At 41.6% G+C, this 26,647-nt stretch overlaps 2 protein-coding genes across 7 annotated transcripts in view; one reads left to right on the plus strand and one right to left on the minus strand.

Annotated features, from left to right (window-relative positions):
• Positions 1-19,467, minus strand: part of pds5a (PDS5 cohesin associated factor A) — a 64,777-nt gene extending 45,310 nt beyond the window's left edge. For 2 of the 6 annotated variants that reach the window (XM_012953697.3, XM_012953691.3), the window contains exons 1-2: positions 19,246-19,466; positions 18,740-18,895 (exon numbers count right to left, since the gene is read on the minus strand). In XM_012953697.3, the coding sequence (XP_012809151.1) occupies positions 18,740-18,853 (114 nt within the window). In that variant the 5' untranslated portion in view covers positions 18,854-18,895; positions 19,246-19,466. Of the gene's footprint in view, positions 1-18,739; positions 18,896-19,200 lie in introns of all 6 variants that reach the window. The other 4 variants (XM_004910917.3, XM_002933454.4, XM_004910916.4 and 1 more) reach the window with 4 other exon arrangements.
• Positions 1,552-5,177, plus strand: LOC116408458 (protein kinase C delta type-like). Its single transcript, XM_031895382.1, has 4 exons — positions 1,552-1,918; positions 2,566-2,694; positions 2,947-3,080; positions 4,019-5,177. Exons 1-3 carry the CDS (start codon positions 1,787-1,789, stop codon positions 3,052-3,054), a joined length of 369 nt encoding a protein of 122 aa, XP_031751242.1. The 5' UTR covers positions 1,552-1,786; the 3' UTR covers positions 3,055-3,080; positions 4,019-5,177.
• Positions 19,468-26,647: the final 7,180 nt, after the last annotated feature.

The raw sequence follows: 26,647 nt of genomic DNA on the forward strand, positions 1-26,647 counted from the left end.
TCTTCCAGATCTAATGTTACTAATAAAAAGTATTTTATACAACATATTTATTTTTACATGGAACTGCATCACCACATAAATTAGACAGATTAGATTTTAGATCCCCTGGCAAAAGAGCAAGAGCAGTAAGGGGTACAAGAACACTTCTACAAAGGGGAACGGCTGCGCTCTGCATCTCACCTTATTAATTTTCTAAATCATCCACTGTATTCAATTATGTCTCAACCTATCATTTCTTTTTTTTGTATCCAGTCCCTAATACTATTTGCCATGGAGTACATCAATGGCGGCACAATGGACAAGCTTATAAAGCGCCAAGGACAACTGGACACTAATCAAATACTGTAAGTATTATCCTAATTGAAACAGGAATAAGCCAGTGGTGGTATGCTGCTCAAGAACATAAATAGATTTGAATTGCGGAGCAGTTCCACAGTATAAGTACGGGACCTCTTATCCAGAATATCTGGTTTTCTGGATAACCAATCCCATACCTGTACTGTAAGTAACATGTAACCTGACCTTACACAGGAAGGTTTTTTATTTAGCGGTTTGTATAGAATTTATTTAATTTTTGATACATATGTCCTGAGATAATCTGCAGGTACTCTGTATATGATATTGATTTTCTAACATGATTTCCATCTACTTTTTTTTAAAAAGGTTTTATTCTGCAGAACTGATTGTGGGGTTGGAGTTCCTGCACACCAACGGGATTGTTCATCGGTAAGAAAAATTTTGACCCTCTGTAAAATTCCCTTTTATACTTAGATCTATTTCTGGGCAAAAAAAATTCAATGTCTAATCCTACATGTCAAAAACACATGCAAAATGATGCTTAAACCTTGACTACTGAGTATGGCCCAAGATAATACTTAATTTCCCCATCTCTGATGCTTCGGTATAAAAAGAGTTAGATCTGCTATAGCAAAAGCCCACAAGGATGGGGGAGCACAAGCCTTACTACAGGTGTAGATGGTCACCATTTGGGTACACAGAATCACATGCACTTTATTGTTGTTTAACATGCTGGTGTTATATCATTAAATGGTGATTATGCCATGGCATGGACAGGTGTATAAAATAGATCCATTTGTTACTGTATCATCATTGGGCCTTATTTAGACCTTTTGTCTATGTGTCTCCTTTTATAATGTTTATTCATTATATTGTATCCCTGCTGCCTCTCTTGGGGTGTTTTATTTGTCCACTATTAAAGCCTACTCATTAATTTTTCCTGAAGTCCTTTTATTGCTCCTCCTGGCAACATGCTATAAACTGTCCTTTATATGTCTTATAGTGACCTCAAGCCAGAAAATATTTTGATGGATGAAGAAGGCCATGTGAAGATCGGAGATTTTGGCCTTGCACGTACCAACATATTCAGCCCTGAGACATGCCGTGGGTACTATGGCACACCAGGGTATATTGCCCCAGAGGTGAGATTATCAGTTCCCATACATTTGCTTATTATAATACTTAGAATATGTTTTATTTAACAGCAAGTGCCATGTAGCTGTAGAACACGCCTGCCTGGTTTCATTAAACCTTGAGCAAGAACATAACCATTCACTCGGAGTTCTCACTCTATGATTGCCAAATCAAAGTCTAATACTTGAAGAGTTGCAGATAAAAAATGAGTTAGGAATAATATATAAAAGTATGTGTCTTAGAAGTTTCTTCTTACAGGTTGATAAATAATCTTTTCTTTCTTTTTAAGGTTTTATTAGACCAACAACATAACTCAGGGGCTGACTGGTGGTCCTTTGGTGTCATCCTGTATGAAATGGCTACTGGTTATTTACCATTTTATCAGGATGACACCACAAAAGAAAAAGAAGCCATCAAAAATACAATCAATGGGCAGCCTGAGTATCCCAAATGTCTTGGGGCTGAATTATGTGACCTCATACAACAGGTTAGTAATGTTATGTAAACACTTTCTTTCTAAGGTGTTGAATTTACTGCTACAGATGTGACTATAAAGGTTCTACAGAGGCAGTGAACACAGGCCTAATAATTAGTTCAAGATATTCTTTAGAGGGAAGTATCCTCTATATTTTCAAAACCAGCACAACATTACACTGTGCTGTTACACTGAGTGCCAGTGTTAACCTAGAAACTACATATAGACAGCAAATAGATGGTACAGTTAGTTATGGTGAGCTCTTGTGCGAGTGTATACTTACCCGATTATATTTAAATATACTGCTCACAGCAGTATTTTTCTAACTCTCTAACCTTAAAACTGCTGTATTATATATTGCCCAACAATGCATTATGCTTGCAATGCCACAATCAGGCTATTTAGTATATACGCAATGTCACACAGTGGCAGACTGGCATATTGAGACTGTATTTATACAAACAAACAGTACATAGATTTTGCAGGAATTAGACCCTTTATCATGTGTAAAAGATCATTATCTGCAGTTGTGAACTGATGTTTTGGATGAAAACAAGGGTCACAACAAGCCTTTACCTACCAGCAGTCATATGATTTTCCATGTAAATATTTTACTGAACAAAATGTAGTTAAAAATAACTATTTATTATTTGCTTTAGCTCTTGAGGAAGAATGCCAACGAACGGCTTGGGGTGTACGCCAAAGTCCGGGACCACCCATTTTATTCATCAACTAATTGGGTGGAAGTGGAAAAAAGAGCACTGGTGCCCCCTGTAAAACCACTAATTGTAAGTGCACAATTCTGGTTACTATCTGAGCAAATTAAATTTATTAATTTTTCACTTGCGTTTTTTAACATTTGTCATTTCACCTGCCCTTGCAATAATAACAATATACAAAGTGTTGTTTAATAGTGCTGAAGTGCTACATGGCATGTTTATATTCTTCTCTCTTTAGGTTTATGCCAGTGATCATTAGAGAACATTTGATATCACCTTGATTAAAGGGAATAACTATTGCATTTCTATTATTTATAACAGAGATCAGTTAAGGGGCTCAGTAAGAATGACAACCCGTTCACCGAAGACAACGCTGGTGTGATCCGCATACTGAAGAACTTTGACTATGTGGATCCAAGCTGGCAGTAATAATACATCTTTGTACCAGCACAGAGGTAAGAAAGTGAGGCAAAAATAAAAATAAAATAATATTAATAGAACCAATAGGTCAGATTAGACTAAAAAATCTTTGGTTTGTTTTTAACAAGGTGCAGTAATTGTTAAATTAAATTAAATTGTAAATTAACATTTTGCCTAACTTTCCCCCCTCCATGTTTGTTTTTTCATTTCTCCTTACAAATCTGCCCAGTTACTGGAATAATAAAGCACTAGCAAGTATGAAAAATTCCAAGACTCAAAGCTGCACAGCAAAATGACATTAACAAACCTTAAAAAACAATGAAAACCACTTGCAGATCAGTTGTCTCAGAATGACACTGCCTGCTAAAAGCTAATTTGACAACTGTGCTTATAGAAGTTTCAGTTCTGTGATAGGTTCTGAATCTACCAACATAGCCTACAGATAATTGTATTCCATTTGTGTAGAACTGTTGGTACAGGTATGGGACCCATTATCCAGAATGCGCGGGACCTGGGGTTTTCCGGATAAGGGGTCTTTCCGTAATTTGGATCTCCTGCCTAACGTCTGCTAAAAACATTATTTATACAGTAATTAAACCCAATAGGATTGTTTTGCCTCCAATAAGGATTAATTATATCTTAGTTGGAATCAAGTACAAAGTACTGTTTTTATTATTGCAGAGAAAAAGGGAACCATTTTTAAAAATATGAATTATTTGATTAAAATGGAGTCTATGGGAGATGGCCTTTCCATAATTCGGAACTTTCTGGATAATGGGTTTCCGGATAAGGGGTCCGATACCTGTATAACTTAAAGGGCTTCCGCTATAACAGAAGCTATAATAGAACAATTGCTTTTCTGACATACCTTTCTGCTTCATGCCATGCAATCTTTTTACTTATAGCCTTAATATAGACTATTTATTGCACACCAAAAATAGCTATAGTTTACTTGAACATGCCTTTTTTTCAGGTTCATCCCATCCAAATGCCCCTCAAACAGTTCTGCAGACATTCCACCAGCAGAAGAGCTAACATCTGCCTCATTCGCCTGCCTCCCTGTTTCATCCTGTATCATCGGGTAAAGTATAACATACTCGCTTCTACCGAGGTGAGCAGGTACGATTTATTGCCATTTTACTCTGTGAAACTGATCCCACTGCTGGTTTCACTGTCACCTCATCGCAGGCAATAACTAGATATCTGTTATACTAATATGTATATATATATAGCTGTTCTGCTCTGCCTTATAGGTTAAGCTGCCGCCCGAAGGAAGATCTCGCACATATACCATCTGATGTGTGTGATACAGGTTTGTAGTACTGCAGCCAACATCACTGCAGAAAGGCCATGTTTATACCATCTGCCTATTAATGTTTTTTACTGTTTCTCCTATTTGTTAAGCCACTGAAAAACATCACATTTTAAACCTTTTGCCACAATCAAAATTCCAACAGAGTGGCACAGAGGCAGGACATATTGCAGTACATATTGTCTGTGCTAAATTCACCCGCAAAATATACAATAGGTAACACCTTAGCAAAAATCTGAAAGCGGGTATTGTCCTCTAATTCCATCACCTCTTTAACATCCAGGTACTTCCCCAGTGGCTATTTTGTTTTATTGTTAAAAAAAAAAGAAAAAAAAAAAAAAAAAGTTCCCCCATTTCCCCTTGTTAAACTCTTTCCTTTTCTTATTTTCCCTTGTTGATCTCCCTTGCCTTTACCCATTTTCCACACAGCACAACTTACACTCTCCAGACCATATCATCGTCTGTGATGTCACCAGAGGGGGGGATAGGGGTGGGCATAGCTAGTGGCCTGCGATTGGCTTATTTTCCATCTTTAGGCCAATCCAAGCCACTAGCGGTACCCCTCTAGTGACATCAAACTACATCCTACATCTAACAACTGCAGACACATGCTTCCTTCAGACCTTATCTTCATCTCTGATGTGGCCAGTGATTGGCTAATTTTCCATCTTTAGGCCAATCCAAGTCACTAGCAGTACCCTTCCAGCGAAATACATTTTGACTTTATTTTCCCCATTTTCCACACAACACATCCTTCTTTCTCCAGACCATATCATCGTCTGTGATGTCACCAGAGGGGGGGATAGGGGTGGGCATAGCTAGTGGCCTGCCATTGGCTAATTTTCCATCTTTGGCCAGTCCAAGCCACTAGCGGTACCCCTCTAGTGACATCAAACTACATCCTACATCTAACAACTGCAGACACATGCTTCATTCAGACCTTAGCATTGTCTCTGATGTGGCCTGGGATTGGTTAATTTTCCATCTTTAGGTCAATCCTAGCCACTAGCGGTACCCTTCTAGTGAAATTACAAACTACATCCTACATCTAACAACTGTAGACTCAGGTTCTTTCCACATTTTCCCTTTATTTTCCCCATTTTCCACACAACACATCCTTCTTCTTCCAGACCTTATCATCATCTGTGATGTCACTAGAGGGGGGGATAGGGGTGGGCATAGCTAGTGGCCTGTGATCAGCCAATTTTCCATCTTTGGCCAATCCAAGCCACTAGCGGTACCCCTCTAGTGACATTGCAAACTACATCCTACATCTAACAACTGTAGACTCAGATTCTTTCTGAATTTCCCCTTTATTTTCACCATTTTCCACACAGGGAGAAGGGGTGGTCATAGCTAGTGGCCTGTGATTGGCCAATTTTTAATCCTATTGCAGATATGTGTAAGGGGGGGGGGGGGGGTGGAAGGTGCAGATAAGATAAAAGAAGCAATAACATGATAGGGGCAGGGTAAGAGAGAGACAAAAAAAGTGGGAAAGGGGGAAATAAGGAGTCATTAACCAAGCAGAGTGCAAAGTATAAAAGACTCATGTAATTACTGTGGTAATGGTGGCTTGCATATCAGTTTGCCTTCTTAGTAATACTCTAATAATATGTTGTGGCAAAAAGCTGGAACTACAAAGGTTGCATAAAGTCTCTGCATGCACATTCACCCGCTACTGGATTGTCTGGATAAAGCACCTTCCTGGAAAAGACCTTTCAGATGTCACCAGGGTTTATGCTCATATTGGTAACACTTGGTACTCTTAACTTATTCAGCCATAAAAATGAATTATAATCTGAAAATAAAATTTAATTTAATTTAAAGACTTCTCAGTGTATTTCTTTGTTAGAGATGCCCATTTTGTATCCTGTGTTTTTGATTAGTTGTGTTGGACCGTGAAGGGAGAGAGTAACTACCCTGCCCAGAACCTGTTGTGCCATTCGGCTCAATTATACCAGCCTGTGTATCCACTGCTTTCCCAATGTATCATACCCAGATCACTGCGCCCATGTTAGATCCCTGACATAGTCTAATAAACTGTACAGTGTACTTTGGGCAAGAATACCTGTGCTGGGGAGCTGCCCCTTCACATCCCAGAGCTAAAGAACAAGCAGCAGTTCTAGTTGTAGATCAGCTATGCTGTCTTATGGAAATAGGTGCCAGGAGCTCTTTTATAATTGAAACAGAATGCTGTCATTAGGACACTTTCTCCTTGATATTAACTGCTTTCTATATGGGGTGAATCAAAACACTTATTTGATCTTAAACTCAGTGCAGCACCGATATCGGTCGACTCGCCGACATGCCATACACGCACCGATAGTGTAAATCTGGCTCCATGTTCTCTGTTCCTGCAATTGGAGTTGGAAGCAATTGCAAGCACTGAACAAGTCCATAGTGGGAAAGTGTTAATCTTAAACCCCTATAACATGTGATTATATTTATTAAACTACTTGCCATGTTCTTTCACTTACTAACATATAATTATGAATGGTGACAGGGGAGGCATTTATGAATAGCTAGGTGCTATTGCAGAAACACTAAAGGCCACTAAGTGGAGCCCCTTGGACATCGGTTGTGCCAATTAATGCCAGCACTGCTACTGCATCCTGCTCTGAATTAAAAATGAGGCACACGGCAGGGAAAGCAGTGCTTTTGGGCACAAGGGAGCCCTGTACTTAATACAAACTTAGCCATAAAGATGCATATAGCTAGAAAGGTCATATTTTATTTAATACTGGACTTACTGCACAAGCCTAAAGGATCTCTCTAACATAAGGATTCAGGCCATGAAAGTTGTCACAGGAGTTTCCAATTTTGGATTCTATTGGACTGTCAGTGACACTCACAGGCCCAGTGTGCCCTGAGCAGCTGTTGAGAAGCTTGAGGGTCTCTGGAACTTATTAAGCAGAAAATTAGGTTTTACCTGTCATATAAGCAGATTCTAAAGGAATAATCGGCCTTGTACTGTGACTTTTATATCCTCTAAATTCCTGTATATTGTATTATGGTAACTGAAAGCAGCACAGAGTATGTGCAGTCAATCTATAGGAACAACGCTAAAGGGATATTCGGAGCACACTAGGGCTGGGCTCAAACATAATGTGCAGCTTTTTAACACTACGTCTTTGCTAAGCTTTAGTTTTCCTTTGACACTTGGTCATAAGCAGGCTTTAGGTACTGGGTTTCCCCAATACTTTGCATCACTAGGTGATCCTGGACTTGGATGTTCTAAATAATGCTAAAACCAATACACAAATTTGAATGGGGCATGATGCAAAAAAAAACCCCCACAGGTTTCATTCGTGCCTTTTTATAAATGAACTATACTGAATTGCAGATACTAAAACTTGATATATTTGCTGTAGTGCAATGATCCAGAGCCGCCATTTATCAAACTTTGGTTTTAGGACACCCAAAATAAGTTCAAAATTTTGTTCATCTTTTGGTTTAAGTTAAAAATGCATTAAATAGACTGAACATATCTTAGCTATATAAATCATGTCAGTAAATTGTACTCCAAACATTTTATTTTGTGTGTTTTTCATCTCTGGTTGCAGGATCCAAACATTTTCTCATAAAAGCTCATTATATTTGATACATATATTATAGGTATCAGAATGCTGCTTGTTATGCCATTGGAACACAATTGCTAGGGTTGCTTTCAGCATTAGGTCGAACAGAATTTGGGAAGAAACTGCAATGAGTCAAGTATCTTCCCTGAGGTGGCTCTACCTGAGCAGTTTAAAAAACTCTGCACTACACTGATAAGCCACAAGAAGGGTGAAACCAGTCAGTAGTTGGGAATCTGATCAGCTATTATCCTGGCTTTAAAAACCACAGTGGGTGAGCTTTAGCCTATAGAATAAACCCATGTAAATTCTTATTCTCATAACACCTGAATCAGCTTCTCTACACTGGTGGGCCTTTAGGGAGTGTCTGAATGTTAGTAAGAGGAGAGTCTGATGGATTGAGGCAGTGAGGTCCAGAGACAGGCAGAAGCCCGGGAGAAGTCTTGCAGTCGGGAATGGGATGAAGTGATGAGAGGAGGAGAGGCAAAAGGTCAGAAGAAAAGTGTTGTGTATTTTCAAATCAGAGATGAGAAATATGGAGGGGCTTCTTGTTCAGAGCCTTGAATGTGTGAATTACTTGATTTGAGAATTAAAGCCAAATAAATCAAATACATACGGGGAGTGGCAGATGTGGCGTGATTAAATAGATGCAGCTTTTAAAACAGAATGGAATAAGAAGATTTACTGGGGTTCCTGCAAGGAGTAAGATGCAATAGTCATAACAAGAAATAAGACTAAATAAATGCTTCGGTTATCTGTCTCTCCTCTGCTACTCTACTTTATTTGTGATACTAAATATTAGGAATCATATTAAATAATATAAAGATGCGGGCAGGCTGATCAGTAAGTTAAACATACCATAGCAAGAGATACAAAATATATGGAATGCTTTTTTTCCTGGTACTCATGGAGCAGGTGTATAAAAGGTGTGAGTTGCAGAATGAACAACAAATGCCAACACAAGCATATTAGAAATAAAAGCTATAAATGTTTGTATTTCAGTAACAGGGAAACATTTCTAAGTTTTCCCGTTGATCTCTTTTAGCAAATGGAATTTTTTTTTGTAAATCACTGTATAACTTGCTGGTCAAGACATTCTAGATTACTTAACATGCAGTCTGTGGTCTCAGTCAGTTGTCCAGGAAAATGACACCTTAAAGGAAAAGTAACACTTAAAAAATTTTAGTGTTACTTTTCCTTTAAACACGACTGGGCATTTTCAAGTATGTGACAACATTCAATGATTAAGGCTGCACTCTGAACCAATGTTTTATGTTTGATGGAAACTTTAATCAGTCAGTTACTGCAGTATTGATTTCTCTACTAAAAGACACACACACTAGGGTTAATTACATTAGGCGCAGAATTAAAAAAATACAATTTGGTTTTGGTTCGTAGGAGGAAACAGACCCCCGGGAGGGAAAAAGCAGAGACTGGAAAAATGTACAGACCCTATAGCCATAGTGCCCTGGTCAGCAAGGGGCAAACAACTGCTCCTATACATGACAAGGTTACCTCAGTTGAACAATTTATGGCAGACGGTTGAAGTGATACTGTTATCCTTCTATTAAGAGTGCCATTTAATAGCAGGAGGAAACTTTGCATTGCTTTGGTTTTCCAAAGTCATGTAAAGGCCCTTCCACCAGCGATTCCTATTGTTGCTGGTACAAAGGCATTTCAGAGTTGTTAGTTGCCAGCGACAGCAGAGATCTATCGCAGGCGACTAACACGCCCCGTGGGAAATCAGCTTTAGGTTATGTAACGGATAGTCTGTAGAATACAATGGTGTTACATTCCTGTGTAAAAACAAAACCCTACTACTTAAAGAGTTTATCTGTTATCTGCTTTCTAACCTGTGCTGTCTAATTCCAGCACAAGTAATCTTTTTAACTGTAAAACGCAGAGAGGGTGGGGGTGAGAGCTTCTCATTCTACTTTTTTTTTCTTGGCAGAGTTTTAGGCTCAACAGCTCAGCCCTGTGCAGCGAGTGTTCAGCTCTCAGTTTCACTTCCCTCCTTTTGTGACTGATCCTCCACGCTAATTCCAACCCTGAAAAAATTGGTTTAAAACCAGTGTTGCACCTCATTTTAACTGGCATTTCCTATTGTAGGAAATGGGGAAGTGTCAGATTCACCCTAAAAAGCACGGAACCCATTTTAAATTCAAATTAGGAAACCCTGACATAAAGTGCACTGACTAAAATCAAGACCTTAGGTTAGACCAGGTTAGGACTGGGGAGGGGGTTGAGTTTTTCCTGACCTGGTGCAGTTTTCGGATAACAGGAAGACCAGCCTGGGGTATTAGGTAAGTGATTACAATCACTGGTGGGGGGGGGGGGGTTGACCAACATTTGACTGCCATTTGTAACTGCCAAAGGGCAACTCGTTTCTTTCTCTTATCCCCAATAGCAGCTATCCTTTCAGTGAGCCCCATTTACCACAGTTCAGTGTCTCATACCTCATCTCAAGTGAGCAAAGCAGCAGTTTATTTTGCATGCCATGCAGAATACGTTTAAGCAAATTTTCTGCTAAAAAATGCAATAAATATTGAACTTGAAATGAAGAGTGCGCATCCTTTAACGCTAGTGTGGAATTTAACTATTGCAGCTGCTCTGCTGTGTGTGTCAAAGATTTCTATTTCACAGTGGTATGTGAAATAAAAATGACTGATGTATCACTAATGCTGCTGATTCAACATACTCCTGTATACATATTTCTTCACCTTGTATCACATATGGATTGAGTACAGGTTCCTAGGAACTATACCTTTATATATAGATTTTGTTTTTTTTATGGAATTTAACATAGAATTTTAAAGGGGACCTGTAACCCTAAGAAATAATTCCAAAATGCTTTCTATTCCTATCAAAGCATTATGGAATAGTAGTTAAAGTGGTTTAGAAATCACAGAGTTGAGGTCTTTTAGTACCCTGGGACAAATACCATTTGGTCCTAGACCTGCCTTTAGTTTCAGGTGTTCTAATCTCTTGAGTTTTCCACTGATTTACCCAGCCATCAACAGTTATATTATTAGAACTGGGTGTAAAGGAAACATTCATTTGCTGTTTAAACAGAAGGATCAAGCCACACAGGACGGATTCTCAGACTACATCTGGGTGCAGGCACAATAATAAGATTTTTGTGTAGGGGCAGATTCTCGGTATGCGTTTATCTGTAGGCCAAGAATCAACCCCAGTTGGCATCAGCCTAATAAGGTTCTCATCTATTCTTGCTTCATTCTTTGTACTATTTATATACTTAAAAATATTATGGATTAATTGTAGTCCCCACTATAATGCCCTTTCTTTTTCTCTATCTTAGCTCACCTAATTGCTTTTTTGCATGCTTCATTTGGGCTCTGTGTGCATATTAAAAGTTAATATCCCAGTTAACTTGATTGCCTTAAATTCATTTTATTTCTTGCCAACTTCACACCAAAACTTTGTCAAACCATAATGGTTTGGCTTTGCTTGGTCTCTCCTTGCTTACTAGAGCAGTGCTGTCCAACTTCTGTTGTACCGAGGGCCGGAATTTTTCCGACCTACGTGGTGGAGGGCCGATAATGGAAGCCAGTTTTGACCACTCCCCTTTTTGAAACCACACCCATGTTATCACATGACCATACCCATATTAATGGTTGTAGTACAGCAAAAACCTGCCATACTCTGCCTGCCCTACCCTGCCTGTGTGTGCCATACTCTGTCTTCCCTACCCTGTCTGTGTGCCATACTTTCACTGTGTGTGCCATTCTTGGCTGGTTTGTGCCATACTTGGCCTGTGTGTGCCATACTCTGCCTGCCCTACCCTGCCTGTGTGTGCCATACTCTGCCTTCCCTATCCTGCCTGCGTGTGCCATACTTTCACTGTGTTTGCCATTCTTGGCTGGTTTGTGCCATACTTGGCCTGTGTGTGCTATACTCTGCCTGTGTGTGCCATACTCTGCCTTCCCTACCCTGCCTGTGTGTGCCATACTCTGCTTGCCCTATGATGCCTGTGTGTATGGCACACACAGGCAGCCTACAGTGACACAATGCTGGCACTGCTCCTACAGTCTGCACTGTATATTAAAAAACTATATATTAAAAAACTTTTTAATTGAAGTACCACCTCAGTATATGTTCTTTTTGTAGTGTGCAGGGATTATTTGTGGGTTTCTACTCCTCCTGAGGTGTGAACAGGGGAACAATATGGGTGATTACAGCCTGAGCCTGAGGTGTGAACACTGCAGGGGGTGAACAATGCAGAGATTAAAAGGTGTGAACAACACAGGGGATTACATATTTAAACAATACAGCCTGATTACAGCCTGAATCTGAGGTGTGAACCATGCAGGGGGCCAGTTAATCTCAGTACTGATACCATTTAAAGCAAGAGTAAGCCATCAAAGCAGCCAGACAGGTGGGGGGCCACACAGAGGGGGGTCGCGGGCCGCCAGTTGGACAGCACTGTACTAGATTACACTGACTTATATTTGTTATGGATTCCACTTTACTTCTGTGTTTACCAGTGTATAAAGTCTTTCCCAGTTTATATGCTGCAGAAATGCCCTTATTCTAGCAAAGCCTGCATGGCTACAATTTAGTGTCTCGGCTACTCCTTTATACAGTTTTGTCTGCAACATAATCTCGAACTATATTACATTCACTTATGCAAATACTGGAAATTAAATTTGGTATTATCAGTTATTAACAGATACAAAACAGCAGGTCCCTGAACTTCCTAAAACCAAAAGTTTCCATTAACTGACACTTCAGCCAAAGTCTGGATAACTGAACCCATAATAACTTTGCCTAGTTGTCAAGCCTCTTGCATTTCCAAAAGTGTCTGGGTTTCATTCTCCTCACTTATACTGGGTGGTCTTTAGCACACACTAAACTTTAAATCCAGCTGAAAGTCATAGGGCTTCCCATACCCCCCCCAAGGGCAATCCTTAATAAATGTATTTCATGCATGGCTTTAACTTACATAACAAACTCCTCCAGCTTTTTTTTTTTAATCCCTATGTACCTCCTACAAAGAGCGTAAGCATCTAAAATAAAAAGCTTGGTCACATTTCATCTCACCAGGTCTCAGTAATTTCTATTAGTACATACAGTCAACTCAAGATCCCCAACCTTGCTTGACAAGTTCAGTGGATTTGCCAGCAGACAGTGGAGGTCAAGGGGATGGTAGAAAAGTCTGGATGGATGTCCAAGAGGGTCACAATAGGCACAGAAGCAGGAAGGGGGTGGGGGATAGTTATGGTTGTTGACAAAGAATGAAAAGAAAACTGTAGAGGAACCTGGCTGAATGTCCCGGTTGGAGGGACAAAGCAGCAGCACAAGCAGTTTAACTTGCTGGGAAGCAGAAGAGGGGAGGGCTAATGATAGAAACCTTTAGAGGCCATTACAGGTCAATGACCTTAGAGGTTATCTAAGGGCCAAATACAAGCATTTCTTGGAGTGCTCTTCTGAGCACTTTTGCAATTTATAATTTATAAATAATATAAAAATAAGTCTAGATATTAGCAGTTTAACTCCGCTAATACTTTGTTTCCAGCAGACCCTCCAAGCTGCTAAGCCAGTGCAAAGATAAATTCAATAAGTATCTAGGCCAGCAGTGAATAATTATTTTCTAAATGCCCTCCATATAGCACTCAAATTTCCATTCAGGCTGAGCCCTCACATTTACAGCCTGAGCTCCCCATAGGGCAGTATCCCCTCAGTTTGGGTCCCTGTCTTATTTCCCTAACCTCTTATACAAACAGAACTGGTTTGGCAGCAGCAGCGAGATACTAACATAAGTAATGACATGTACATGACAAGCCGATTTCTTTCCCCCAAAATCCCTTATATACCTATAATAAAGTTCCTATGAATGAAACTTACTAGGTTAGGGCTTATGATATACAACTATGTTAAAATAATGAAAAATAACGATTCTAATAATTTTGTTACCACTAAGATTATAAAGTTTGCGTGACAATCAGGGCCGGATTTGTTAATATGGTGCCCTGAGGCATTTTGTCTTAAATGTATTTGTCCAGTGCTTTTACATTATGTATCTGATCACCCAAGTTCCTCTATGAGGACGCTGCCATATTTGTGCAGCAGTAGTCCGTTGCCATTAGAAGCCATAACTAACAGGTTAAAAAGGCTGGAAAAACAAGTCAGGTTTAGGAACTTTATGTAACAATTGCTTAACCTGCAAACCTGTCTGTGAAAAATGAGCAACACAACCTATAGGTAACTTTTTATGTACATTAATATCTTGGAAAGTAGTTTTTTCATGTTAGTATAACTTTAGGACCAGTCACCCATTTATGATATTAAGTCCAATCATTCAGAGCAACACAAAACCAGTGCACTTTACATCAGAACTGATTTCAGATTGGGAAAAGTGTAACATCCCTTGCTGCTAAAGTGGTGATTTCCAGATGTGAACGACCTTGATGGCATAGACCCTTGCATGTTATAAAGCTGATGAACCTCTAGGCTGCTACAATAAGTTTAATAGAGGTATAGGATCCATTTTCAGGACTCAATTTTAATCAAATAATTTACATTTAAAAATATTACTCTTCTACTCTTTAATAATAAAAATTAAGCCTTACTGGAGGCAAAGCAATCCTAGAGTTATTAATTTACATTTAAATGCTTTTTTAGCAGACAAAGTATGGCAAAAAACATTAAAGAAAGATCCCTTATCCACAAAATCCTAGGTCCCGGGCATTATGCAATTCGGCAACAAGTATTCAGACTCCTAACTAGCCAGCTTTTAATAAGATATGTTATCATTGGCCAAAAGAGCATTACTGATACGGAGAGATCAAGTCTGTTTAAAAGCCAATGTTTCTAGAAATTCCAAAGACACAGTTTACCATTCTAGAGAATTTCTACTTCTCCCAAGTGCAATGGCATCAACCTATATACTACTCCACGCAACACTAGGGGGCAGATTTATCAAAACACGAGTTCGAATCCCGAATGGGAAAAATTCGAATTGGAAACGAAAATTTCTGAAGATCGCAAATATCATGAAAATGCTTACGAAAAATCATATTAGTCAAGATAATATCGTATTGGCAATCTGAAAGTCACGAAATTTTCGTACCGAACGATTGTAAACAGCGGCAAAACCGATTTTTTCGCGTTAAAAATACGAAAAAGTCGCGGAAAATACAATTGGAATGATTGAGCGAACAGTCGGAGCGTTCGTGGATAAGTAAACGTGCCCCTAGGAATGTCACCCAGTGATATTAGGCTAGAGTGCTGTTACTGGCCCAACTGGCTGAAGTTCTTTCAAGTTAGTATCCCAACTGCAGACATGAAAAGTACACGCACAACTGCTACTCTGCATACAATTCTTAAGTACAAACAACTCTGCAACCCAACTATTGATAGATAGATCCACGACAGTTTCACTTTAGTGCTAAAATCGGACTTGCTTTAAAGGTGACATCCAAGCACTTCCGCATTACACTATTCTACTGTCAATTACGTACATGGTTTCAAGCTTTATTATATACCAATGTCAGCAATGGGTACATGTCCAATTGCATTAATGAGACGGGCTGCTTGGATGCTTTTGGCCATACAGTGTATATATGGAGACACTGTTATAATCATACAGACATATTCCAAGAAGACACACCCAAGAAGTATGAACAAGACCAAATAAATATTCTCCACAAATATCACACTAATTGGTCTTTTGTTTGACACAAAATATAAGTTTGTTGCTTGCATACGTAACCACGTCCTGGCTGAAAATATCTTGCAATTACAACTGCAAATCTTTTCAGGTAAGTATCGATCATCTTTCTGTACATTTTGTGTGTGATTTTGTCGCAATTATTCAAATATGCTCCATATTGTTCAAGTTGGGCTGACATGTGTGCATGTCAATTTTTAAATAATGTCAAGGATTCTCAGACTGAGACTGGGTCTTTGACTGAGACAATTGCAGGATATGGTCAAAGCTAAAATGTCAACTTTCCCTTGAGATTTTTTTAAACTGGCTGCCACAGGTTTTTTTTTTGCAGTGTTTAATATGCATATTATCAATACTTCCTTCTAGGTAACCAGATATTAATGAAAAGCAGTTGCACGGCATCATGCCACCACCATACTTCATTGCAGGTATGAGCCAACCATATAAAGTCTCAGCATAACAAAGATGAGAAGAAAAGTAGAACAAAAGTCTCTACAAAAAGAACAATGGTAAAGTACAAAGGTTAAAGTACTGTGTGTGGTGCAATCCAGGTGAAATTTGTGGCATTATTTGAGGTGTACAAGCATCATCCCAATAACCTGAACAACTTGTAGAAAACTTGCCTGAAAAATGTGCCAAAATGATGTCTTAAAGGAGAAGGAAAGGCAAAGTCACTTGGGGGTGCCAAAATGTTAGGCACCCCCAAGTGACTTAAATCACCTACCTTTTACCCCAGGCTGGTGCCCCTGTTCGGAGAAAACAGCAAACAAAGCAGGAAGCACTCTTTACAGGTACAAGGGGCTGGTACTGTTTTCTCCTAACAAGGACACCAGCCACAAGGTAAGCGATTAAAGTTACTTGGGGGTGCCTAACATTTTGGCACCCCAAGTGACTTAGCCTTTCCTTGTCCTTTAACAGTGTGCAAAGCTGTTGCCCAAAAGACTCACAGTTAAACTTGTTACAATAACAATATAATTTTACACAATCAAGTGGTGAAAACCTCAATAAAATCAATTTTCAAATTCAGGTTGTAATAAAACAAAGTATGAAATATTCCAAGGAGGGATTAATACTTATGTAAAGCTATGCATAATTGCAGAAAGCTGTACATTATACCCACATGCTAGCAAAATCTCCTGTGGTCCAAAGTAATCTATTGCTCTCTAAACACAAGCAGGATCAAACATCTCTTACAAGAAGTAGCAGTGTGTCTGCCAAGAAACAGTTGCAGATGCTGCAAACACATGTATAAAATCAGTTATTATTTGTGGTTAGTAAAGTATCTGTAAAGTACCAAACAACAAAAACAGAGCTGGTAACTGCTAATTCAATTGTTTTCTGCAAAATGATCACTGCATAATATTATGAAAGACTGGGAAAGCCTTTGAAAGTTAGAAAGAATGACCAAGGTCCTACATATGAGGAGAAAGCACACAGCTGATACCCCAGGGAACCAGAATGACCAAGGTCCTACAAATGAGGAGAAAGCACACAGCAGATACCCCAGGGAACCAGAATGATGAAGGTCCTACAAATGAGGAGAAAGCACACAGCTGATACCCCAGGGAACCAGAATGATGAAGGTCCTACAAATGAGGAGAAAGCACACAGCAGATACCCCAGGGAACCAGAATGATGAAGGTCCTACAAATGAGGAGAAAGCACACAGCTGATACCCCAGGGAACCAGAATGATGAAGGTCCTACAAATGAGGAGAAAGCACACAGCTGATACCCCAGGGAACCAGAATGACCAAGGTCCTACAAATGAGGAGAAAGCACACAGCAGATACCCCAGGGAACCAGAATGATGAAGGTCCTACATATGAGGAGAAAGCACACAGCTGATACCCCTGGGAACCAGAATGACCAAGGTCCTACAAATGAGGAGAAAGCACACAGCTGATACCCCAGGGAACCAGAATGATGAAGGTCCTACATATGAGAAAGCACACAGCTGATACCCCAGGGAACCAGAATGACCAAGGTCCTACATATGAGGAGAAAGCACACAGCCGATACCCCAGGGATGCAGAATGACCAAGGTCCTACAAATGAGGAGAAAGCACACAGCCGATACCCCTGGGAACCAGAATGACCAAGGTCCTACAAATGAGGAGAAAGCACACAGCTGATACCCCTGGGAACCAGAATGACCAAGGTCCTACAAATGAGGAGAAAGCACACAGCAGATACCCCTGGGAACCAGAATGACCAAGGTCCTACAAATGAGGAGAAAGCACACAGCAGATACCCCTGGGAACCAGAATGACCAAGGTCCTACAAATGAGGAGAAAGCACACAGCCGATACCCCTGGGAACCAGAATGACCAAGGTCCTACAAATGAGGAGAAAGCACACAGCTGATACCCCTGGGAACCAGAATGACCAAGGTCCTACATATGAGGAGAAAGCACACAGCAGATACCCCTGGGAACCAGAATGACCACGGTCCTACAAATGAGGAGAAAGCACACAGCCGATACCCCTGGTAACCAGAATGACCAAGGTCCTACAAATGAGGAGAAAGCACACAGCTGATACCCCTGGGAACCAGAATGACCAAGGTCCTACAAATGAGGAGAAAGCACACAGCAGATACCCCTGGGAACCAGAATGACCAAGGTCCTACATATGAGGAGAAAGCACACAGCAGATACCCCAGGGAACCAGAATGACCAAGGTCCTACAAATGAGGAGAAAGCACACAGCAGATACCCCTGGGAACCAGTTTGATGCACTCGCCTTCTGAAATCATTATTGACATCATTATAAATACAACTCATACTGACTGTTTTGATGTCTGTGTGCCCAGCACAAATGAATTGGCACACACTTAATAAATACATCTGGAACTCACTGTTCTCCACACTGCCCCCATAACCGCTAAACAACTGCTTAGGGTCCCAAACGCACTGCTGTAGATGGGCAAATCCCCTCCACCTCATGAAACACTTTAACAATTCAGTCTCCTGATTGACTTCTGCCACAACAGAAGCTGATGTGAGCATGTCATCATGAAAAGTAATAAGGGGAACACAGGTAGCGAGTGCAGCCCACAAGGCCGGGCTTCTTAGTAACCACAGGAGTAGGGGCAATTGCTGGATATAAGGCTTACCTTGAGCCGCTTGACCACTTCATCATTGGAGATTTTATCTGTTATCTCTTTTACTCCAGGTGGGTAGATGATGGTTTTTGCATCCACAAGCTTTGGCTGGGTAGGGAATTCCATGCTTCCTCCTCCTGTTTTCCTTTAGAAGTCCTTTACCGGCCTCTGTTGGTCACAAACCAAACAGACACTGAAACAAAACACCACTACCTATATGTGTCTCTCCCTACCTGTACATACAAACATGGGGGCAAAGAAAAGTACGGAACTCGCTGCCCTTAATGCGATTTAGACGCGCCTTTAAAACTGGAATCTCACAAACACGCATGCTGACCGGGCGCTCAACTCGAATTTAGAATCATGGCATTCCGAAGCAACTGGCACCATGCAGCCGGTTACTGATCAGTCAGCATGCGAGCTCATGTGAGTCTGGATTAGAGACTGGGCACCCCTCCTATCTTGGGGATTACCTGGGCACCAGGGCCAAGCTTGGGACACAAGGAGGCGGCCCTTACCAACAAACCCGTCTGAATTTTTGACCCAGGAAACCGATGCTTTTTCTAAAGGATTACACGCATACCGACCAGCAGTCCCGCTTTTCGCGGGACAGTCACGATTTTCTCAACACAGCCCGCAGTCCCGGATCGCTCCCGACGTCACAAGTCTCATCTCGCGAGAGCGTGGCGTCACGGCTACACGTACATAAGCGCAGTAATAAGGCAGCGCCACCTTGGGGAGGAGTAAAGAACTACCACAGTGGTGTCACGGCTACACATACATAGGCGCTGTAATAAGGCAGCGCCACCTTGGGGAGGAGTAAAGAACTACCTCGGTAGTGTCACGGCTACACGTCCATAAGCGCAGTAATAAGGCAGCGCCACCTTGGGGAGGAGTAAAGAACTACCACAGTGGTGTCACGGCTTCACATACATAAGCGCAGTAATAAGGCAGCGCCACCTTGGGGAGGAGTAAAGAACTACCACAGTGGTGTCACGGCTACACATACATAAGCGCAGTAATAAGGCAGCGCCACCTTGGGGAGGAGTAAAGAACTGCCTCAGTGGTGTCACGGCTACATGTACATAAGCGCAGTAATAAGGCAGCGCCACCTTGGGGAGGAGTAAAGAACTACCACAGTGGTGTCACGGCTACACGTACATAAGCGCAGTAATAAGGCAGCGCCACCTGGTGGAGGAGTAAAGAACTACCTCAGTGGTGTCAAAAGTGTTGGTGTGGCGGGCTGCGGACATCCGCTCACAAACTCCTGTTTGTCAGGAAACAAAAATAACTACCGTACTTGTATTTTTCCTGCTGGTTGCTAAAAATATCTGCAGACACCACAGACATAGTTCTTAAACCATTTATATGTTCTGCTCAAAGTTTAAACTTGTGCTGTCAGAGCTTCTACTACCAATTTGACCAATGTCAATTTTTTTTTTTTTTAGATGTTTGCAAGAAAGAGATTTTTCATACAATGGTTAATTTAGGAAAATACAGGGTGCAATTCACCAAGAATAATAGGCTGCCCCAGAATTTTGTGCAAAAGGCCGAGCTTTTTCACAATTTAGATGCAGAACGGGTTAGTTTAGTAAAAGACAATGGGCAAAATAGACCAAAAGTAACTTTTTACACATTGTTTACTTCATCCTAGGTGTGAAGTATGCACATTCCCTGTTAGTGCCACAGTGGAAAGCTCAGGAGTCCCCCAAAAGGGTGTCAGGGACGACCAGTACTGGCAGGGATTGGCCTTGTTTCATGGGAGAGTGAGAATGCTCCGGCTGTAACACATGGTTACCCATAAACTGACTTCCAAGTAATTTCAAGTTCCATTCCTTTGTTTTATGTAAAGATTAGGGCAATAGTTTTACAAACAAGGGACAAAATATGGGCTAATTTGGGAGAATATAAAGGGTGAAATATACCAACAGTATAGTTTTTGGGCTCTTTTGTTCACTGTGGTTTTGGAGGCTTTCAGTGTATTTGTGCAAACAAGGGCCAGAGTCTTCACAATTTAGGGACAAAACAGGGGCTTGTCTAGGAGAAGACAATGGATGAAATTGAGCAAAAGTAATCTTGAGTGTTTAGCAATTTGAGCAGAGGGGCTGCTGTAAATTGCCGTAGACAGTCACAATTTATTGCCCGTCACTATTGGCCCTCTGTGTACTTAAAATACAAGGGCCTATTTTGAATTTTAGTCCAGACCTGGCAACTAGATCTTTTTTGGTCTGGGCTGGCGTCTCTTGGTTGTGCATCTAACTTTCAGTGTTATTTTGCAAATGCTATCCCATAGTCACATTAATGCTGCTTTAATCTTGTTATTAACACAGTAAAGTAAGCATTCTGTTCCAAAGAAAAGTGCTCCCTTAAACTTAAAGCCTATGATGCCTTTAACTCATTTCCTCTGATTTTATATTTTCCTGTATTTTACACTATTTTTTCCAACCCCTGTAAAATGGGGGTTCTACTGATATGCTGTAGAAGAAACAATCTTTCTTGAAAAATATAAATACCACTTACTTTACCATTGAAAACTTGGCTGTTGTTCCAATTACAAAGAAAGTAAGAAAAAAAAAATAACATAAGGCTAATTTACAAATACAAAACAGTGGGCAAAGTTCAGGTATTGGATGGAATTCACCACGTCAAGGGGGCTGGAAATTAAGGGGTTCCTGACTTCTATAGCATTCTTGTGTGTAAGGGTGTAGATCAGCGCGCTTGCGCACGAAAGAACATTCATGGTGCAATGAAAGTTTGTTACGTGCGTCTGCACGCAAGTGACGTAGTTCAGTGTGCGTCCTGACGCAAGTGCATCCTCGTGTATTGGCGCCATCCTGTTAGTTTAAATAGTCGCCTAGAACTCACGATCTTTGCTTGGTTATTAAGTTTACTCTTGTGCCTGGCGTTTATCCTGATCCTGTTTCTTCGTTTTTGAACCTTGCCTGACCTTCGCTTCTGAACCTGTTCTGCCCGCCTCGACTTGGACCTCCGGCCTCTCTCCACTTCCGTGCTTCCTGTTCCCATCCTCAGGCAAGCCTCCAGTAGTGTGGGACGTTTGTGGGCTTGCTTACATCCACTTGTCTTCCTGGCCGTGACACTTGTGTGGCATTTATCAGAGCAGGATAGGCAGATGCATTGGTACTCATGGGCGCAGCCAACCCAGGCCTCCCATGGTGCTCCCCTCCCTTCTCACCCCTGATCCCAGCCATAAAGTTGAAGACAAAGGAGTTAAATGGAATGTGGGGGGCAGCAGATGCCTGGAGGAGGGCCCTTGAGGTCGCAGCCCTGGTGGATCCTGGACACCACAATCTGCTGCTGCATTGGCATAAAGAGAAATAAAATATAAAATAACTTAGAGAGGTGGTGACAACCAGCAGTTCCATCTTACTCGAAATGCTCCCAAAATCCTCTGTACGCCAGAAGCGGCAATACCAGCTAGCAGGGAAAAGGAGTTATGGTGCATATGAGGCAGAGTTGTGATGTAGTTGGGGGGGATCAGCAGGTGTTGGGGGCATAGAGGAGGATCAGGGAGATGGAATGAGCGTGTTTTACAAATTTACAGAAAGTACATTGCCAGTAAATCTGTAATACCTGCCTTAGCCTTGGCTGGTATTTTACCTCTGGAGTTGAAGTAAAGTTAGGGACGCTACTGGACCTACGCTATAAGATACCCTAATTTATTTACCCTTTAATTATAAAATAAACTATAGTGTTAAAAGTGTTGAAATTAAGAAGAGAGGCACCATTATTTTGCCCCAGCCTTCTATTTAATGGTGGGCTCAGGTTAGATTCCTGTTTTAGGTCACCAAAACAAAAGGAAACACTATTGAACATTTAAGGGTTTAACATTGCAGGATGCACCATCTCTTCCGACAGAATAATCTTTGTTGGGCACAAATAAAGCAAAGTGAAGGGTATTACAGAGCTGTCAACCCAAGACATTGCCTCCCTGGGGATCGTTGTGGCATACTGAGTGCAGTGCTGAAAATCATCCCTGCTTAACGAAAGTAACGTCATTGGGTGTGCACACCACAGAAAGTGATGTCAACGCACATGTGTGGATTAATTCAAGACATGATGTGTGCTCCACTGTTGGAATATAGTCTAGTCTGTGCTCTCTTGCATATTACATGCTGCATAGTGTGGTAATTGTGGTTAAGCACCTTGAGGAACAATACTTCAAAAATCTGCAGTACTCCTGAAAAAGGTGTGTAGGAGGGAGTGTAATTAGAGAAGAGTGCTGTATCGGCTCCTTGGGAACCCTCTCGCATACAAAATCAAACCGATTATAAAGATTATGAACAAAGTTAGGAGAACTTGCTGTCTGCATTTTCATTGTCATGGAAAAAAATTCTACAGAATTCCAACCCTTCACAAGCATTATAAAATATGATTCATTTGACTGTAAAACAGCTAAAACACAAAAGCAACTAAACATTTATTTTTAATTTGAAAGGAAACACTATGGGGCACATTTATCGAAGTACGGTTGTTTCCAAATACAAAAAATACGTATTTTTTCTAAGTTTTTGTACTGTGTGTATTTTTTGCGACTTTTTCGTACTTTGCGGCAATTTGTGCAACAAAATTGTATTTGTCACAACAAGCACAAAAGTTTTGGATTCATTAAAGCTTCGTTATAGTGACTTTCCTTGGACCAGGTTGGAGCTGCAGAGTGCCATTGAGCCCTATGGGAGACTTTCCTTGGGCCGGGTTGGAGCTGCAGAGTGCCATTGAGCCCTATGGGAGACTTTCCTTGGGCCGGGTTGGAGCTGCAGAGTGCCATTGAGCCCTATGGGAGACTTTCCTTGGGCCAGGTTGGAGCTGCAGAGTGCCATTGAGCCCTATGGGAGGCTTTCCTTGGGCCGGGTTGGAGCTGCAGAGTGCCATTGAGCCCTATGGGAGACTTTCCTTGGGCCGGGTTGGAGCTGCAGAGTGCCATTGAGCCCTATGGGAGACTTTCCTTGGGCCAGGTTGGAGCTGCAGAGTACCATTGAGCCCTATGGGAGACTTTCCTTGGGCCGGGTTGGAGCTGCAGAGTGCCATTGAGCCCTATGGGAGGCTTTCCTTGGGCCGGGTTGGAGCTGCAGAGTGCCATTGAGCCCTATGGGAGACTTTCCTTGGGCCGGGTTGGAGCTGCAGAGTGCCATTGAGCCCTATGGGAGACTTTCCTTGGGCCAGGTTGGAGCTGCAGAGTGCCATTGAGCCCTATGGGAGACTTTCCTTGGGCCGGGTTGGAGCTGCAGAGTGCCATTGAGCCCTATGGGAGACTTTCCTTGGGCCGGGTTGGAGCTGCAGAGTGCCATTGAGCCCTATGGGAGACTTTCCTTGGGCCGGGTTGGAGCTGCAGAGTGCCATTGAGCCCTATGGGAGGCTTTCCTTGGGCCGGGTTGGAGCTGCAGAGTGCCATTGAGCCCTATGGGAGGCTTTCCTTGGGCCGGGTTGGAGCTGCAGAGTGCCATTGAGCCCTATGGGAGACTTTCCTTGGGCCGGGTTGGAGCTGCAGAGTACCATTGAGCCCTATGGGAGACTTTCCTTGGGCCAGGTTGGAGCTGCAGAGTACCATTGAGCCCTATGGGAGACTTTCCTTGGGCCGGGTTGGAGCTGCAGAGTGCCATTGAGCCCTATGGGAGGCTTTCCTTGGGCCGGGTTGGAGCTGCAGAGTACCATTGAGCCCTATGGGAGGCTTTCCTTGGGCCAGACTTTCGGAACGGGATTCCAACTCATACTTTGAAAAATGTGCCCTTATGCCTACTTAGGTAAAATAAATTCTACAGAATGTCAACCCTTCACAAGTGATTTACTCGAATTCACAAACTCAAAAAATTGATACTTAAGCCCAATAGTGTTTTGGGGTGGGGCATATTTAGGGTAACCTCTAGAATCAAAAAATCCCATCCTTTAAGTCTCAGAAGAGGACCCCCCCCCCCCCCATGAAGGAAACTACTGGGGAAGCATGGCTTGGACTGCCTTTCCCTCTGGGTATTTAGAGGCTAGGGTGGGCTTTGCTAAGATTTTCTTTTCACATTGGTCTGCACACAGCAGTGTTTTTTTTCAGTCTTTCAAATGTTGGGAGGTATGCTATAGCTCTGTATAAACTGAATTTCATTGTACTGTTCCATTTTGTTATTGTTTTATTATTTATTGTTCTTGCTATTAATATTACATTACATTAACATTTATTTATAAAGCGCCAACATATTCCGCAGCGCTGTACAATAAGTGGGTTACATACATTGGACATACAGAGTAACATATAAAGCAATCAATAACCGATACAAGAGGTGAAGAGAGCCCTGCCCAAAAGAGCTTACAATCTACAAGACAATATTTAGTATAACCCTCATCCTGTTCACCCCTCTGAGATATAAATACATGTGTGTGAGCTTTCTGAGCTGCTACATACAAAATATACATTGTCATTACTGTATAAATGGGCAGAGGTGAAAACTGAACTATATATATAGATATAAAACAGTGGCTTAATCACAGTAACCCTCTCCCCTTCTCCTTTGCCTTTATCCTTGCCCGTCTCACTCCCCTCCCTTCTATTTGCACCAACAGAAACTTGTCGAGATTATCTGATTTAGAAACAATCAACAACAAAGTGTGACTCTTTAATCTTAATAACACATCATTGAAGCGGCAAATGTATTTCAGGTCACTTTGGCTGCTCCTGTTGATTCTTGATTTCAGGGGCCTACAGGAGCAGGGTAGTGACATAATTCCGTCTTTCTGGTTACGCTTGAGAAAAGCGCTTTACAAATGTTTCGTTGTCGTACTTATTGGACAGAGGCACAAAAAACAATGGACCCCTCCAATGCCATAGTATACAAAATCATCCCTTATATTCTCTAAAAGGAGAAGGAAAGGCTTAAGGTGCCCATACACTATAAGATCCGCTCGCTTGGCGATGTCGCCAAGCGAGCGGATCTTCACCCGATATCCCCACCTATGGGTGGGCGATATCGGGTAGCAAGGGACTTGAAAAAAAAATAATCCGATCGTTTGGCCATGGGGCCAAACGATTGGATTACATTTGATCTTATGGGGCAGTCGGTTCAGGGACCGCATCAACGAGCCGATGCGGTCCCCGATCCGACCAGATTTTCTAACCTGGCCGATCGAGATCTGGCCAATTTCAGGTCAGATATTGGTTGGCCAGGCAGCTCTGTTCTGCCCATACACGGGCCGATTAGCTGCCGAATCTGTCCAAGGGACCCATATCGGCAGCTATAGTCGGCCCGTGTATGGGCACCTTTAGTCACTGGGGGGGGCAAAATGTTAGGCACCAACAGCGACTTTAATCGCTTGCCCTTTACCCTGGGCTGGTACCTGCAGCGAGTGTCTGCTCTTCCTGCTTCTGCCTAACATTTGGCACCCCCAGTGATTTCTACCTTCCCATATTTTATTCCTAAATTGTAAGAAATATTGCCCTAGACTTCACATAAAATACTGGGTTGGAACTCAATATAACAGAAAACCTGTTTGTGGGTAAGTGTGGGTTTTTAGCTGCAGTTCTCACTCTTTTGTCAAACCAAGGAAATGCCTGACAGCTCCAGTCAATATAACCCTTGGGCTTTCTGCTGCGGAACTGCACACTTCAGAGTAAGGACCAGAGTAAATGAAGAGTAAAAAAAATTACTTTTAGTCAATTTTACCCATTGCTTTCTCCCAAATACCCCTTACCCTGAATTGTGAAAAATCTGCGCAACCAACACAAAATAATCATTTTTTTTAATTGTCAGTATTATTTAATGTGATCCCTAAAAAGAGTATGATCTGCAAGCGAAAGAAATAAAAACAAAACCCAAGCCTGTGACTCCCTCCATTCAGCAACACAGAGATACTTCACCCAACAGAGGCGCCGGGATGCTTATATAGTCTTTCTATATAGTGTTCGTGACGTCACCTTCTCGC

This window comes from Xenopus tropicalis, chromosome 1 (assembly GCF_000004195.4).
Source record: "Xenopus tropicalis strain Nigerian chromosome 1, UCB_Xtro_10.0, whole genome shotgun sequence".
Classification (NCBI taxonomy): domain Eukaryota; kingdom Metazoa; phylum Chordata; class Amphibia; order Anura; family Pipidae; genus Xenopus; species Xenopus tropicalis.

What these genes read in the sequence shown, in the direction of transcription:
- LOC116408458 (XM_031895382.1), top strand. Translation starts at nt 1,787, where the DNA reads ATGGCTACTGGTTATTTACCATTTTATCAGGATGACACCACAAAAGAA. An exon ending in TATGTGACCTCATACAACAG is followed by an intron (nt 1,919 to 2,565) that starts GTTAGTAATGTT and finishes TATTTGCTTTAG; the next exon opens with CTCTTGAGGAAGAATGCCAA. An exon ending in CCCCTGTAAAACCACTAATT is followed by an intron (nt 2,695 to 2,946) that starts GTAAGTGCACAA and finishes TATTTATAACAG; the next exon opens with AGATCAGTTAAGGGGCTCAG.